Consider the following 13051-nt stretch of genomic DNA (forward strand, 5'->3'; position numbering starts at 1 on the left):
CAGAAATGAAAAAAACAGGAGGAGAAGGGGTTGGAGCAGATATTATCAGTCCCCGTGTCTCATGGCGGCAGACACAGACGGAGGAAGCGGTGGGGGGCGAGTGTGAGGGAACGAGTGTCTGTGTATATGAGAGTAAGCAGATAGACAGCCCAGAAGGAGAACACCGCAGTGGAGTGGGAGAAAGAGGGATAAGAGGTTGGGGGAGGTGGGAACTGAACTGATACACCCACCTTAAAACATAAGAACAAAGACACATGGCAAGCAAAAAAAAACAGGAATGAGAGATGAGCGCATGCAGCAATTGCTTTGCTTGCTTAACCATGATGCTCATCTATCCCTCCTCCTCCTCCTCCTCCTCCGCCTCCTCCTCCCTCCAGCCTACCTACAGATCAATAGAAAGTTTCCTCAGGGGGGGACAGGCGCTCTTCCTGCAGCTCTGTCTATCCTGCATTCAGGTCCACATCGGCGTCAGGCGCCCTTGCTTACGCACAGCCTGACGGTGCAGCTCAGCAATATGCAACACTGCAACCAGGCATCATCAAAACGCTCCTCAGCAACGGACCGCTTCCCCTCGCTGCCTCTCCTCACTCACCAGACGCCAAATGTCACACAGCTCCCACTATAGCCGCTCTTGGACAGTTACATAGCAGACACTGGCTCACCTCCAAGACCATTATAGTCTATACGGCACCTGCCCCTTTGAATATACACCACAAGCACCTAATGACCTTCCACTTGCTAGTGCTCCCACAACTCTGTTCAATTGCTTTGCCACAGTTACATATATATTTTTTACTTTTTCTTTTAGCATTATGCCTCTATCAGTCCCTCTACATATATTGCAGGACAATGGGGACATTTAAAAATAGAGAAGCTATGTCATGCTGTCATGAATAAGTAGGTTAAATGTGACATATCCCCCCATGGGTTTTGTTTGTTTGAAAATACTCACAGAGAGCATGTGAAATCTATTTGTTTATAGATCTATGATTGAAGAGACAGCTCTCAAGCGAGGATGCAAATTTGTGGTTTCTCAAAAGTATAGCAAGCAACTATATCCCACAGTCAATCTAGAGATGTAGAAACAAAGTGAGGAGGTCACTTTGAGGCCATAGTTTCTATGTCCATTGTCACGTAGTAAGTAATGTTTTGATTGGCTCTATTCTCTGAGCACACCATGGGACTAATCACCACAGTAGTCAATGAATTATTTAGCAACAGAAGGCCGATATAACCACCAGAGTAAATGCATCAGTACATTGCCTTCTTTACCAAAAAAAAAAAAAATGTAATTTCATTCCAAAATGCAACATATTCACCCAAGGGAGAAGACTTACCAAGCTTTCATTGTTCAGCATAAAAAAAGACATGATTGCATCTTCAAAAATGTCTCTAACTTGTAAGCAAAACCCTAAAGATAGCAAGCATTTTAATAAACATTAAAACACATCAATGCTTGTATTGCTGATGATCCAACAATGAAAACTTATACTAATTTTCATTTTTACAACTATGTCAGCATTTTTTTTTCTTTTTCTTTCCTTCTTTCCTTCTTTTTTTTTGACAACAGACTTTTGGAATGGAAGATCTATTAGTTTGGAATGAAAACCTCTAACTGCCAAGCACCAATATTGCACAACACAACACGTCATATTAGTAAAATGAATGGATTGAATCTGCAGTGGGAACCATAAACATTCTTCTGAGACAAAACACGAGAAGGCCTGGTGATTCGTGACAGTAAAAAACACTGGAAGCAGAAAATTATTAAAAGGTAAGAGTGGAAGAAGTGAACAGATAAGGGTAAGATGGAGAGAGAGGGGGAGATTTGGCCTATACTACTCTTACTTCTAAATACTGAGGGACAAGAAACAAAGTATTTATGTGTACTAGTAGACCACATTACTTTGCATTGGCAGCCCACACACACACACACACACACACACCAAAGCTACTCTCAGTTGTCTTCCTCTCAACAGCAATGAATGGGTTTAAGCTCTGAAATATAAAAATTAAGGAAGCGTGGAAATAGGCTTTAGCTATGCAACCATCATACTATATGACCCGCGAATTTGTTATATAAACCAATAATATAATCTACTTAGAAATTCATACAAACCGCCCAACTGTTTTCAATTGTAGTTATAAAGGAAATTTAAATTTTGTGACAGAAGTATTCAGTCACTCTCGGGCCTATTAAACATGTTTAACCTTAACAACACAACAAAAACAGTCACTTGCAAGGATTCTGCATGGTAAATAAATACAGAGTGCCCCACATATAACAGTTATTAAGCTGTTCCCTGTCCTCCAGGTGTCTGCAATGGGGAGGTTGGGTGTGGGGGTGGGGGGGTATAGGTGGGACAGGATGGGAAAGTAAAAGGGGGATGGGGGTGATTGCTGTTGACTCCAGCGCACTGCGTCCCTCATCAAATATGGTGCACCAAAGAGCTACATGACAGTATAACCTTCACCGGAGCGCTGACGTCTGCATTATGGTGAGTATAGGCTAGGTGCCACCTAGACAGTCAGCCCCAATGCACCTTATCAGCTTAGACTAATAGATAGCCTTTAGGCCTTATATCAATAAACTGTTGCTGTAAAGTGTCAGCTTAACATTCACTGAATGGCAGGGTAATACATTAGCACTTGTGAGGGGAAAAAAATGTCTCCAATCTCTCTCCTGAACCCTTATTTTGTTGTGTATCCTTGCACTTTTCTCTTCCATGATCATTGTAAGGTCACAGGAATGTTAAAAGGGCACTTCATGCTACTGGTTGTTGGCAATTTTAGCAACCTTGGAATTTAAGGTTATTCTACTGTTGCTCTAATTTGTAATTGCCATATGGATAAGAACATCAGCAGCAAAGGAATAAACTCTAAATAAAAAATGATATGAGCTAACTCTAACATGGCAGGATTGACAAGTAGAACAAATGGGTTTCACTATTTCATGCATTGGGGATAACCAATGAAGCATTTACAACATTAGAACAGACTTTAGCCCAGATCTTTGTGAGTTTCACACATGACGCTTGCTGGAGTTTCCCCTTCAATCCCTCGCTTACAACGCTCATACAGGCAGGCAGAACAAATAGCTGTGAAAATACATGTGATCTCCAAGCTTGAAAATAAAGAATCAGAGTTAATTGTCTGTTACGGTCAACTAAACAGGCAACTCTTTTGAGCAGTGACAGAAAGACAGGAAGGGCGAGAGAGCAACAGGGGAACAACAATGATCAGGTGATTGATTAAAAAGCACAAGGTGGAAGATCCGAACGCAGCTATGAATCACAATGAGAGCAAAAGCCTACAGCCTAGAGGGAGAGCAAAGTAATTAGGTTAAGTATCTGTAATCCTTTCAGCTCATTAAAGCACCACAGTACCCATTCAGAAAAAAAACAAACTCAGTCTATTCCATCATACAGGAGGTCGCAGCCTACACAATGTATTAATTGCTTGAAAAGACGCAGCTTTGGTATCCTGATGTATTTGCACTTATATTAAGGAAACAGATTTGTTGGTTGCTGAAATATCCTCAAGTTGTAATGGGCAAAAATTTTACTTCACCATTGCACTGGGTTAGAGGTGGAGTTTTGAGCCTAGTGTTTTGCATCCGTGCAGTGAGCTAATGGACACTACTGAAAGTTAACTGCGTGAAAAATATTAGACATTATGGCTGAATCAATATCGCATTGCTAACATAAAATTTTGTGATTTGTTAATATTGCTGCATTACTGGTGTGAGGTTTTATTTGCACCATAAAAGATAAAGCATCCTGGGTAGTTCAGGCGTGCATGAGAGGGAAAATGAGGACAGGTTGTGTGGGAGTTGTGGCTTTATGCCTGTGTGTGCGTGCGTGCGTGTGTGCATGTACGTGTGTGTGTGAGTGAGACAGTTTATCAGTTGTTTATACTCAGTAAAAGAAAACTAGCTAGACTGGTGCAGAGTCCACTGCCTGTAGGAAGCATAAACGAGTCTATACTTGCTGTGCTGCTAAATGAGGCAAAACGATGCCAATACATCTACTGGAAATGCATATCACAGCCACGTAGTGAAAACAGTGGGCAATGGTGGCTCTGTGTCCGCCTGACCCCTTACCTGGTCCCCGTTACGGGAAACTAGATTCAACCTTGTTGCGTTGCATGCAAGGAGACTGGTGCGCAGTTTCCCTCAGACCTACGGCAAGATAACCAGGAAGTAACCTCCAGCTGCTTGCTGCTCCTATGAGGCAAACTGTAAATTATTTAAATCTAATAAAACACTGCGTCGCAGTAAGTCGTTTCACGATGATTTTTAACAGTTCTGCTACACATGTGTAACTTGCACATAAAATCAGACACTGAAAACTACTGGAAACTCTTCAAATAAAACATAAATAGGCTTCCAAACCTCGTGTGCAGATCCCTGATTTGACAATGCGCTGAAATATGACAGCTCCTTACAGCCTCATGTTGTATCCATATGCCCATCGTTATAACCCTTACTTAATCGCATCAGCATAGCAGTCACTTCTCAGCAGACACAAAGCAGGCCAGGTGTAAAGTGATTACATTTTTGTGCAACAGTAATAAATATTGGTCAATAATAAAGGCAGCTCGAGCTTCCAAGCAACAGGCACAATGGAAGAGGCATCCTTAAATAATACATATACATGTAATAACTGCATCCTGGCATAAACATGTAGCTGATGGCTACTTGCTTGAATGCGTCAAGTAGCATTAATGTAGCCTCTGAGGCACACGAGCTGCCAACTGCGCCAGACATGATCATGTTCAGCTTCTTACCTGTTATCGCATGCAAATTCAAATGTCCTCTCTTCTTCAATTAACGCTGGCTCAGTATCTGCTCATTATTTACACACATACACACACACAGAGAGACAAACGTGTTGTTAACTATTCACTTAGCATCGCCTTGAGGTGATCCGCCGTGGATGATAAATAATAAAAGACAAATCTATGCGGTGCATCAACATAAAAAAGCGCGTGTCGTGAAGTCAAAGCAAGAGGAGTCTGGCGACTGAAACGTAGCTGCAACTAAATTTGCTCGGTAGCAACACGGACTGAGCACAACAGAATACCAGATTTAAAAAAAAAAAAAAAAAAAAATCGAGGGAGGGCAAAATCATGAGGGAGGGGTTGGGAGAGAAAGTGTATTTGCTTTCGTCTATTAGATAACATCATTACACCCCATATGAGGGAGCAGTTTCACGACATAAGGACAGCTGGTATCAAGGTATGCAACCACATATGACATTTTCAGGTAGGATGTATTACATATGCAAGGCGACTAAACGGCCTCTCTGGACCCGAGTGACTCATTTCCTATAGTTTTTATTTAGGGTCTGCCCAGTAAGCCCGCCGCTGAGCGTTTGCCGATTTCACCCTACCTGAGTTAACCTGATAAAATTACATAGTGGAAATCTATTATCCACCCACAGGCCAGCTCAGTGCTGCGAATAAGACTGGGTGACTGAAAGCTCAGTCCTTTTGTCTTGTTGAAATATTAGGGATATGCAAGGACATGGATCCTTGCATGAAAATTAGGAGTTTTGCAACTTTATCTGCACTGCATTTTATATTTCCCAGTGTTCACAAATTCCATAGCTTCTAAAATAATCCATATTATGTTAGTCATAAGATGAAGATAAAATCATGAATGCTACTCTATATAGCATTTAGACAGCGTGGCACATGGGGTATATAGCCTATTTTTGATTTTTGTAGTTATACTTGAACGAGATTGTGTAGACCTTGATGAATGCTGGAAAACTACAGGTTCAATGACACTTTGCTATAGTACATCCGGCCGCCCTTTCACAATGAAAGTTCCGCTTGGCCAGTAAAATTCATATTTACTGGCATGCAATGTGGCTGACATACTTTGCCTTAAAAATGCCTACTTACGAGTTGGGAGAAGTAGGTTCATAAATATTTGCTCTTCTGCTCTTTTATTCAAAGAAGAACAGGAGTTCCCAAACAAAAGGTAAATAGTGCTTTTAAGCTTTTAGCAAAGGGCCTCGTAGATGGGTCCACAATATCGATGTGTAATATTGTGAAACATATTATCAGATTTTAAATTTGGGGAACAAATGTGACAATAACTGTACACTGGATTTAGCCTTCAAAGGAAGATCCCACTAAAATCGCTTTAGTTGTTTATATTGTAACCATATCCTAAAATTTACGGAGAATAATTTCCGCTGTTTAGAGTTCAGTTTTTCTGAGACTGTCAATTACTATCATACTTAACTGCATAGCCTGGGATGATGTGACGAAAAACCGAAAGCCATGTCCTTGCACTCATCTTTATCATATTTTCATCTTCGTCTTCATACCTCTACATTACTAGCAATAGGAAATTGACTGCACATGTTGTGTCCATCTCAACTATCAACCATTTCAGGCAACTGGGACAAACCTAGGACTGAATATTTCTTTACAAGATAACAACTCTGTAGTAGCAAAAAAATTCTCAGTGAAGGTCTGGAAAATTATTTTTTGCAGAATTCTGTAAAACTTACTAACACCTGGTCCCGCCATTAAGACCTCCTACACAACTATATAAAGGGAAATTTGTTTTCAACTGCTACTTATCTCCACGCAGGATTGACTTTCTGTAAAATTAGTTTGGCGCCCACTGCTGGTGTCGTAGAAATTTGCATGTAGAGCATAAAGCCACCTCTCAGTCTCATGGCCTTTATGACCGGTCAAATGGACATAAATAGGAGTAAAGAACACAATAAAGGATTCGGTAAATGTAAAAGTATTTTTTATATAAAACAGGAGACTTGGGACACATTCAGTAAACACATGACGTTTGCAAGTATGCTACATATTGAGGTAAGTATCTAAACTCCATTCTCCTTTTCCATGGTTATACACAATCACTTCACAAGACTTAAGCACACTGTTTAAGTGTAGGCTATTCCATACAAATGAATACGGCCAACATACACATAGTTAATGACACATAGTAGTGTATTTCAAATTTAGAGCATATATTTTCTTGTTCAGTCAAGTACCATATCATTTCATTTATAAGAAAAAAAAGCCCCATTTACAATATGCTACATTAGAAGAGTTCAGATCTGAGCCAAAGTGATAAGAATATCCTGGAAGGCTTATGTGATTGTGGAGAGTTATGGGGACCTTTACTTTCTATCAAAGAAATTAATTGATTATAAACTTAAATTGTGACAAACAAATACAAACAACATCAATAAATAAATGTGCGTTGATTAAAATTGTTCATGATTGGCAAAATAATAATTTCAATGGAAGGCTTATGCTAACGGCAACTGGTGACCTTTTATTGGCAATAGACAAGGCAAATCTGGCACACAGAACCTTTTAAGACACACCATAGCCACCAAACTCCCACTACCACTGTTCTACAATGTCAATGTAATCCTCCACGGTGTCATTCTCCTCCAGATCCCACCAATCTGGGAGCAACAATTCAGACTCCACAGCCTCTCCATCTGTCTTCCCCCACCTCCTCCCCTCAGTCGGGACAGGGGGGCTCTCAGGCCGATGGAGCGTTTCTGTGGGCTTTGGTGGTCTCCCTAGCCTCGGTGCAAGCCTTCCACGGAGCCGCCTCCTCTCCTGTTGACGCCTCTCCCTGGCCTGCCGGCGCTCTTGCTGTCTTGCCACCTGGAAGCGCTGCAGGAAGAGATCCCGGGCGTACTCGTACAGCTCCACATCCCACCTGTTCAGCTGCCGAATCCTGTGCTGCGTCTCGGGAGGTACCTCCACGCTGGTGGCTCGCGTGCCATTGAGCTGTGTGAAGGGTGCAATGAACTCTAAGTTAAAGGTGCGCTCGAACAGGTATTGGGTCTTCCGCTGATACTCAGTCAGCCCAAAGAAGGCCATGCCACGCAGGTTACGTTTGGCACTCTCCAGAAGTACGGCCCAGCGCTCTTCCTCGTTCATAGCAGAGACGTTGTAGCAGCCCACAAGGCTGAGGTCAGCCAGCATGCGGGTCTGCCGGTTGTTGGCCAGGTTGTAGGGGCAGTCCATGAAGTCCTGCAGGGAGCAACCTGACCAGTCATCTCCTGAGTAGCAGCTGGGCAGCTCAGACAGCGTGGGTGCACGTCCATCACACACATGGAGAGAGGCCTTCCACGTGGCACCACGTTGCACATGTCGCCACTCGCTCAGATAGCGCCACACTGGGTCCCGCAAGATGGTTATATAGTAATAGTTCCTACTGGAAAGAAAAGAGAACTTTAGGCCCACATTTAGCTACCCTAGAGATATCTCTGCTACTCATTTATATTATTTGAGCCTTGAGTCAAAACACAATCAATTTAAAACCTTGGATACAACAGAGTGATACAAGAAGTGGATGATCAGCTGAGGGGAGGCTGATTGGACATGACACTGTCATTTATATAAAGAGTAGGGATGGACTGATATACCAGAGTATGAATACTGCTCAACTTTAAAAAGGCATTATTGTGACCTTGTATTTATAAATTTATTTTGGGAGTTAAGACAGCCATCTGAAAAGCTATTTTGCTCCCGTATTTGAATTCCAATGCATACTAGTATCTATATGAGCCCTTATGGATGGGAAGTCCTAGCAATATGGTGCAACAGGCCAGGCCCACATCTGATCTGGTTAAGGAGTCTGTACTGATTATAATGATACTGATAGTCTATAATACTATCAAGGGTTTACTTGAAAGGTAGTGAAATGCGTGACATGGAGATATAGTGTTTTGAAGTGAGACACAAATAAAACATTACAGAGTCATTTCCACTCACACTTCTTTCACCAACCTTGGCAGGTTTGGGGGGGTGTCCCGCGTGTCCATGACAGATGGGACACAGCTGGTCAGCTCGGTCCAGTCCGCGTGAAGGCCACAGCTCCAGCCGGTGGAGAAACGGGAGAAGAGCCACGTTTCTTTTTTACCTGGTCGGTAACAGGTACATTTCTTCTGCCCTGCGTGACACTCACAAGGCCTCTCCAGTTGAATATTGCGCACCAAATGACGACCGAATGTCGTGCCCCCCGTTTTTTGAATGTGTAGAAAAACTATGACATCGTCACCTTTGATATTAAAGTCAACAGCGCGGTTTAAGTCCGCTTTTGTGAAGTTGAAACGAGGAACAAAGCGGACCAGAGCGCCGTCCTCTGCAATATACGGATCTTTTGAAAGTCCGTCTCGGATTTCGTTCCCAGCACCGGTTCGGGACCCGGTGGCACTGCCAGTGCCTCCCGACCTGAACAAGGATCCCAGGTGCAACAGCTGGCACTCGGACCTACTTGGGCAAACATACTGAATGACAATGACGCCAAAGAGCAACACCATAAGCAGGACGATCAGGAACCGATGGTTACTGCTGGACTTTTCATCCATCTTCCCGGGACAAACAGAGAAACATTACTCAGGCAGTCGGATCCCCTGCCTCGGCTGGGGAAAGTCGGAGAATCGTGTTTATTTGTCTACCAAATAAAGAGCAGCCGCGACCAAAACAATAACAATGCAGCTGCTAGCTAGCCAACCTAGCTAACGTTAGCTACCGAGATCTCCTAACAAAGGGGCAATATTACCTTACGATATCACAATACTTCTAGTGCAAAGGTAGCACAACAGTCAGGTCACTGATAGAGGTTGCATAGCAGGCTTGTAGAAACAGTTACACCGAAACTGTTTAGCCAGCATACAAACGGTAAATTCTCCGTCTCCTGCTCCTCCATCACAGCTAGGGCTCCTTAACCTTTCTTCCCAGCAGTCTCTGCGTTGAATCTGGGAGTGAAAATGACGTCAGGTCGATGTTTTGGGTGGTGGTTCTGACAACCCAACAATACGCTTGTCGTTACGTTTTTCCTGTTGCACTGCGCGATGACACCATTATGGTTTTGTTGGTTTATGATAAGCACTTCTAACCACATTGAGATAATCAATAATGTTCACTATACGTGTATGTGGATGAATACGCCACACCACAAGGTAGTTTCATCGCCGAAATAGCTCAGTTGGGAGAGCGTTAGACTGAAGATCTAAAGGTCCCTGGTTCGATCCCGGGTTTCGGCATTTTGATTGTGGCGGCCTCATTAACAGAAATACGTTTTGGTCGGCAATACAACAAAGTGTCCGTATTATCGAAAAAAAAATGTTTAGTGAACATAGATAGAATCAGATTTTCATGCCTTGGTTGAGGTCCAGGTTTACATGTATTTTATGACATCTGGAAAGATGCTATTAAGAATCAAATAAGGCAGTGTAAGAAGCAAGAGCACCCTTCTTTTCTAATTTAGTTTAGTAAATCACTCTAATCCCAGAATTTTATACAAGGTAATAGATTCAGTCATCACTACCTCTATCTGTCATTTTACCAATCCCTCACAAGAGATGTGTGAGAAATGTTTTATATTTTTTGTGACTAGATTAAGGCTCAGTCACAGTAGGGACATTCAGTCATTTTAGCCATTTTAAACCTTTTTTGTTGTACTTTTTAGCTAAAATTATATCCAATATGAAATCAAACACTTGCAGCCTTGATATTATTCCCACTAAAGTTTTTTAAGATGTTATTGATACATTTAGACATACATAATAACTTCTTAGTAACAGGCATTTATCCATCTATATTTAAAAATGCTGTGGGCCCACTTCTTTTTAAAGAAACCTAACCTTGATCCCTCTTTTCCTAACAATTTGACCAATTTCATTTTTATCAAAAGTTGTAGAAAAAGTGGTTTCTCTGTTTAGATTTTATGTTATAAAACCTTTTTAGAAGTTTCAGTCAGGTTTAGAGCTTTGCATAGCACATAAGCTGCACTCCTCAAGGTAACCAATGATCTCCTCCTAGCTGCTGACAAGGGGGAGAGCACAATTTTAATTATTTTAAACACCATGGGTATTTACTCATCTCCTACAGCTCACACTACCTGTGGTGTTCCACAAGGTTCAATTTTAGGCCCCAATTTTATTTTCTATCTACATGCTCTTACTTGTCCGTATCATCGTCACACAATCTTACTGGTTTTAACTGACGACATCACATCGCCCCAATCCTGGCTTCTCTCAACTGGCTCCCTGTTTGATTTAGAATTGATTTTAAGATTTTACTGATCACTTATAAAGCACACCAGGGTCTGGCCTCAAGCTACACAATAGAAATGTTGACCCCATATGAGCCAGTTTACAGCCTTAAATCCTCAGATGGGTTTTTCTGTCCGTTCAAAAGTCAAGGCTTACATCTAAGGGCGACTGTGCTTCTGCCAAAATACTGCTTTATATTTATTTTACTGTCCTTACCTTTCATCATCCTTCTTCCTACAGTGTTTTGCATCTTGTGTTTTCCTGTTTTAACCAAATCATGATTTTTCCTTAATTTTGTATTGCTCTTATTTGTCTTTCGGTTTTTATTTTGCTCTCTTGTTATTCTGCTCTGCTGTGTCTGTCAAAGCACCTTGTAAACGCTGTTTTTAAGGGTACTGTATAAATAAAGATTAATATTATTATTACAATTATTTTTAGTATTACTATTATCAGTAGTAATAGTAGTAGTACTATCAACAACATCATCAACCTACTATACACTGTACATGCCAGCTCCTTTTCACTACCACTGGGCTCTTGATGCATCACTACCTCAAAAGCACTTGTGCTGGCAAAATCTCCACCTTGTAGAAAGAGGAAAGCCTTTTTTTATATATTCACTATAGTTATCTTCCAGAAAAAAAAGATCTGTAAAATACAAAAACTGTATGTCATCTGTCACACACACACACACACACACACACACACACACACACACACACACACACACACACACACACACACACACATCAAGTTATTCTCAGTTGGTCCAGACAGGGAGCTAGCTAGCTAACGTTAACTCAAGTTCTAGCTGTAACTCTAGCTAACTCCACATGCAGCATGTTTGGACTGAACAAACAAACACAGAGCTGCCAACTCTCACGCATTGGCCGTGAGACTCACGCATTTGATTGGTTTCACACGCTCTCACGCCACACCCTCAATTTCTCACGCTGAAGTGCTCATCAAGAGCCTTTTTTTCTTTTGACTAAAAACGGTTCTGTTTATCTGTGATCTATCTGTTGAGCCTGAAAAAAAAGCCACTTGTAATCGATAAGTTATGCCTACAGAGCGGAGGCGGTGGCGGCTGGGCCACTTTTACAAGAGGCTCAGCCAATCAGAAAAATCTTTTCGATCAATCAGGGACTTCCCCTCACCCCACCGGCATATTATCCAATGAAATGAATGAGTTAGAGGCTACTCACATTACAAAGTTTGTACCGCGCCCAAGCATTCATGCACGAGCATATGCACGGTCACGCACGCAGCGCGAACGTGGATACGGTGTAAATCATGCAACTTTCCTCCTGCCTCTGCAAAACCGTTTAATGCGCACAGTGCGATTACCGGTGAATCGCCGAGTTGCGCAATCAATAATGAACCATGTTGTCTGTGTTGTTGTCCGTTGTGCTGCTACAACCACATATAAACAAAAGTCGGTTTATAATGAAAGTACGGCAGTCTGTGTGCGCGGCGCACCTGTCAGAGTCGGCAGACCTGGTGCCGGCCGGCACCGCGTCGGCGGACCTTTCTGAAGGAGGAAGTTACCTCCGAAACTTAAGGTAAATAAACATCCCTATGTCTGATTACAAGGTACAAAAATGTCTTTTAGTTAAAAGGAAGACATGATGAATGTATTGTATTTTTTTTTCTCTTTTTTTTTGTGATATGGATCCCCTGGGTCTGAAATAAAGGGATAACTAACTAACTAACTAACCAACTATTTGAACTAGGCCTATATTGATTTATGATGACGCCCAGCCGGCCTAACCCTAACCCCACCACCCCCACCCCGAAATCTCACTCAAAGGTTTTTTGAAAAGTTGGCAGCTCTGCAAACAAACAAACAAAAAATCACGCCACATACATGGTGTGCATAGCATTTAAAACGAATAATCACGATATGTGATAAGTAAGGCGTTGTTGTTGTTTTTTGATTTTTTTTTTTTAAATTTTAGTCTTCTCATCTCAACTTTTCCCGCTTTCTTCTA

The 13051-nt window shown here is 41.9% G+C and overlaps 2 protein-coding genes and 1 non-coding gene across 7 annotated transcripts in view; 1 reads left to right on the forward strand and 2 right to left on the reverse strand.

Annotated features, from left to right (window-relative positions):
* mbnl3 (muscleblind-like splicing regulator 3) overlaps positions 1-5065 on the reverse strand; it is a 30039-nt gene extending 24974 nt beyond the window's left edge. For both annotated transcript variants that reach the window (XM_030062705.1, XM_030062704.1), the window contains exon 1: positions 4789-5065. The gene's annotated coding sequence lies outside the window, so the exon portion shown is untranslated. The remainder of the gene's footprint in view (positions 1-4788) is intronic.
* A 1688-nt stretch (positions 5066-6753) lies between these two features.
* On the reverse strand, positions 6754-9814 carry hs6st2 (heparan sulfate 6-O-sulfotransferase 2). Of its 4 annotated transcripts, XM_030062757.1 has the most exons (3): positions 9566-9814; positions 8776-9425; positions 6754-8215 (listed from the first exon to the last, which is right to left on the reverse strand). In XM_030062757.1, exons 2-3 carry the CDS (start codon positions 9369-9371, stop codon positions 7387-7389), a joined length of 1425 nt encoding a protein of 474 aa, XP_029918617.1. In that variant the 5' UTR covers positions 9372-9425; positions 9566-9814; the 3' UTR covers positions 6754-7386. The 4 variants fall into 4 exon arrangements, with proteins under 4 accessions (XP_029918617.1, XP_029918618.1, XP_029918620.1 ...); XM_030062758.1 differs by having other exon boundaries at positions 6754-8212; positions 8776-9814; XM_030062760.1 differs by having other exon boundaries at positions 6754-8212; positions 8791-9813.
* A 162-nt stretch (positions 9815-9976) lies between these two features.
* trnaf-gaa (transfer RNA phenylalanine (anticodon GAA)) lies at positions 9977-10049 on the forward strand. The gene has a single exon. It is a non-coding gene; the product is annotated as a tRNA-Phe (tRNA).
* The last annotated feature ends 3002 nt before the right edge of the window (positions 10050-13051 follow it).

This window comes from Myripristis murdjan, chromosome 10 (assembly GCF_902150065.1).
Source record: "Myripristis murdjan chromosome 10, fMyrMur1.1, whole genome shotgun sequence".
NCBI classification, from domain to species: Eukaryota; Metazoa; Chordata; class Actinopteri; order Holocentriformes; family Holocentridae; genus Myripristis; species Myripristis murdjan.